The 3,239-nt window shown below is 46.3% G+C and overlaps 1 protein-coding gene across 1 annotated transcript; it reads left to right on the top strand.

Moving 5' to 3' along the window:
- Positions 1-647: 647 nt before the first annotated feature.
- Positions 648-3,233, top strand: LOC116378886 (trypsin II-P29-like; the record flags this gene model as incomplete). Its single annotated transcript, XM_031840792.1, has 5 exons — positions 648-684; positions 846-1,008; positions 1,234-1,499; positions 1,606-1,745; positions 2,934-3,233. Coding segments are annotated over exons 1-5 (906 nt in total), but the record flags the coding sequence as incomplete, so codon positions are not given.
- Positions 3,234-3,239: the final 6 nt, after the last annotated feature.

Here is a 3,239-nt window from a genome sequence, read left to right as displayed (position 1 = left end):
AAGGAAGGAACATGGCTGCTCCTTTGTTTGAAAAGCACGTGTGAAGGTCTCAGCCAGCCAGGAGAGCAGGGTCAGATCTCAACAAACTGTTCGGTACGAGACTTTCGGTTCGGTACGCATTACAAACCGAACAATTCGTTTGAATAATACTATTGCATTTGGAAAATGCAGAAGCTTAAATTGTGTGAAATATAATGTTCTCTCGGTGGAGCCACTGCTCTCAACATCTACTCTGGTGAGGCACCATTGTTCTGGGAGGCACGCTATGCTAAACTTGTTTAGCAGGAAAACCAACAGCAGCACACACGCTACGAACTCTCCCCGCAGCGTTTAGCTGTTCCCTACTGATTCAAACAGGGATACAGCCATGACGATTGGTCCATTTATAGCCGCGGATATGAGACCCTACTCTGGAGTGGAAGACGCAGGCTATACGAACATGCTTAATGTTATTGAGCCCCCGTAACACTACTCCTTTCGCCAGACCATAATTCCTGCTTTGTAAAAGAAAAGAAAAGAAAAGCCCAAACAGAGAATCAAATGTCCGAAGCACCCGGTGTTGCTCTGACAACAGACGTCACGGACTACACAAAGCTACCCGAGTGTAACGACACATTACCTCACTACTGAACGGGAGATGAAGAGCCATGTTCTTCAAGACACACCCCCTTGAGAGTCACACCAGTGAGGATTTGGCATTTCTGCTTTTTTGCTGTGTTGAAAACGTACCGAACCGAACCGTGGCACCACTGTATCGTATTGAACCGAACCAAGAATTTTGTGAACCGTTACAGCTCCAATAATACTCCATGTTTAACTCTCTTTTGTTCTCCTTTCTCTGTCAGTATGTGGCCAGGCTGTGAAAAACACCAGCATTGTGGGAGGTCGAGATGCGGCCCCAGGAAGTTGGCCCTGGTTGGTCAGTCTAAACTCTTTTGGATACCACTTCTGTTCAGGGTCCCTAATTAACAAGCAGTGGGTGCTGACAGCTGCTCACTGTCTGTCTGGGTGAGTAACAACTGCTGCCAGTTTACTCACGTAAACTTTGTGAATAGATTGTTAGCTTATAACATACTGCAGGTTACTTTAATTTGGTATCAAGTAACAACATTATAACAATCATCATGAGAAACTGCAGACCAGCAGTGTTGCTGAACACTTCCTCACAATAGTCTAGGTGTAGAAGGCAAAACATTTACTAAATGTGTTTTTTTTTACTTCTTTGTCTTCTAGAAGGGACCTCCTTACCACAACGGTTTCTCTGGGCCGCCTGAACCAGTCAGGTCAAAAGATTAACGAAGTGTCTCGGGGACTTGAAAGGATAGTTTGCCATCCTTCATACAAGTTCTTCGCCAACGAGAACAACATATGTCTGCTGAAGCTGTCGGCCCCGGTGAATTTTACCGACTACATACAGCCGGTCTGCTTAGCCTCGGCAGGGAGCACGTTCCACACCGGGGTTAGCAGCTATGTCGCTGGTTTTGGTAAAACTCAAGCTGGTAAGCTCACAGGTTGTACACTTTTATCACAAAATGATGCGTACTGTTGTGTTTTGTCTCCGTTTGCACGCCACTTTGAATCTTACCTTTTGACATATCTAAATAGGTTCATCTTCCGGAGCCTACATCCTGCAGGAAGTGAAAGTACCAATCGTTGGAAACAAGGAGTGCAAATGCACCTATCCTCTCATCACAGATAACGTGATCTGTGCTGGGTTCGGCAAGGCAGGGAAGGCTTCATGTCAGGTGACCACCACTTTTTGTTTATGTAATGCCTTCTTGAGGAATGTATTTTACAGGGAGATGATAGAAAGCAAGGTAAGCTACAGAATAGCATCCTGGGAAATATATACTTTGTCTTCCAATTTCAGTAGCAGAGCAGATTTTATATCCGTTCGAATGGGTACCAAATAATTTGAAAATCTAAAGAAATCTGCAATCTTACATAAATGAGCTGCAAATAACTAGTTTGTCTTCGTCTACCAAAAACACAAATGTGTATTAATTAAAGAATAAAGTATTTGGATTGTTAGTTTTATCCAGTTATGTTAGCATTAGCTTACCGTAGTTTTCATAGTTTGTCCGTTGTTTTGTTGCCGATTCTTTGTTGCAACAACTTTAACATTAACTACCATTTCACAACAAAACATATTTATTTGTTTCCGCTTGCTTCCGGTCGTTGTGCTAAGCTATGCTAAATACGTCATAGAGCTATTCATTGACTGAACAGACAGAGATGAAGGAGGTCAGACTTTAACAGTTAGCAAACAGCATGAAGGGATTCATGCTGTCAGGATCCCTGTCAGACCAGACACCTCCCATGGCCACACAGCTGCAGCCACTCCAGCCGATTACCTCCTGCAGGCTGACACACCAGACTCAGGTCCCACTAGCGCTTCCCCTGGCACTATATAAACTCTGGTCCTGCAGTCTGGGGTTGTCAGGTCATACCGTCTTTCACCCGCTTCAACCCCATTGCATCTTCTGCCTCGAGCGCCTGCCTCCGGTGTCCGTCGGTCCGGGAATCCCCCGTGCCCTCCTTTGTGTTTACGGACTACACACCGCCGCTCTGCCCTCCGTTGTGTTTACGGACTACACACCGCCGCTCTGCCCTCCGTTGTGTTAGCGGACTACACACGCTGTCAAGCTGCCAGCTCTCCGGTGTCGAGCCACGGGACATCACGCCGTCAACTTACCAGCCCTCCGGTGTCGAGCCACGGGACTCACACCGGCGATCTGCCTACTCTATGGTGTCGGACCACGGGCTCCACACCTTCAAAATAAAACCTGTTTATATCAACTTCTGTCTCCTGTGGTCTTGCAATTGGGTTCTAACCCATGAACTCCCGTGACACATGCTAAATAAAAGGCGAGTGCTTCAGAGACTAGAAGATACCTGAACCTATTCCAACAACTGTCAATTTATTTCCACAGAGAGACGGAGGGGCACCACTGGTGACCAACAATGGTTCGATGTGGATCCAGAGTGGAATTGAGAACGTTGGCGACGGCTGTAGATGGCCTATGTTTCTTGGAGAATTTGCCCGTGTGTCCCAGTACCAGGCCTGGATCACCAACATTATTGACAGCAGCGAAACAGGCTTTGTTACCTACAGCTCCTTGGGAGTGGACAGCAACTCCACATTTAAATGTACGAGAGATGTCAGTGTCTTTGGCAGTGTGAGAAATGGCAGTGTGAGAGATGTCAGTGTCTTTGACAGTGACTTTGGCAGTGTGAGA

The sequence above is a fragment of the Anarrhichthys ocellatus genome, unplaced genomic scaffold (genome assembly GCF_004355925.1).
Source record: "Anarrhichthys ocellatus isolate YVR2014 unplaced genomic scaffold, GSC_Weel_1.0 scaffold3316, whole genome shotgun sequence".
Taxonomy (NCBI): Eukaryota; Metazoa; Chordata; class Actinopteri; order Perciformes; family Anarhichadidae; genus Anarrhichthys; species Anarrhichthys ocellatus.
This window is presented reverse-complemented; position numbering and strand designations above follow the sequence as displayed.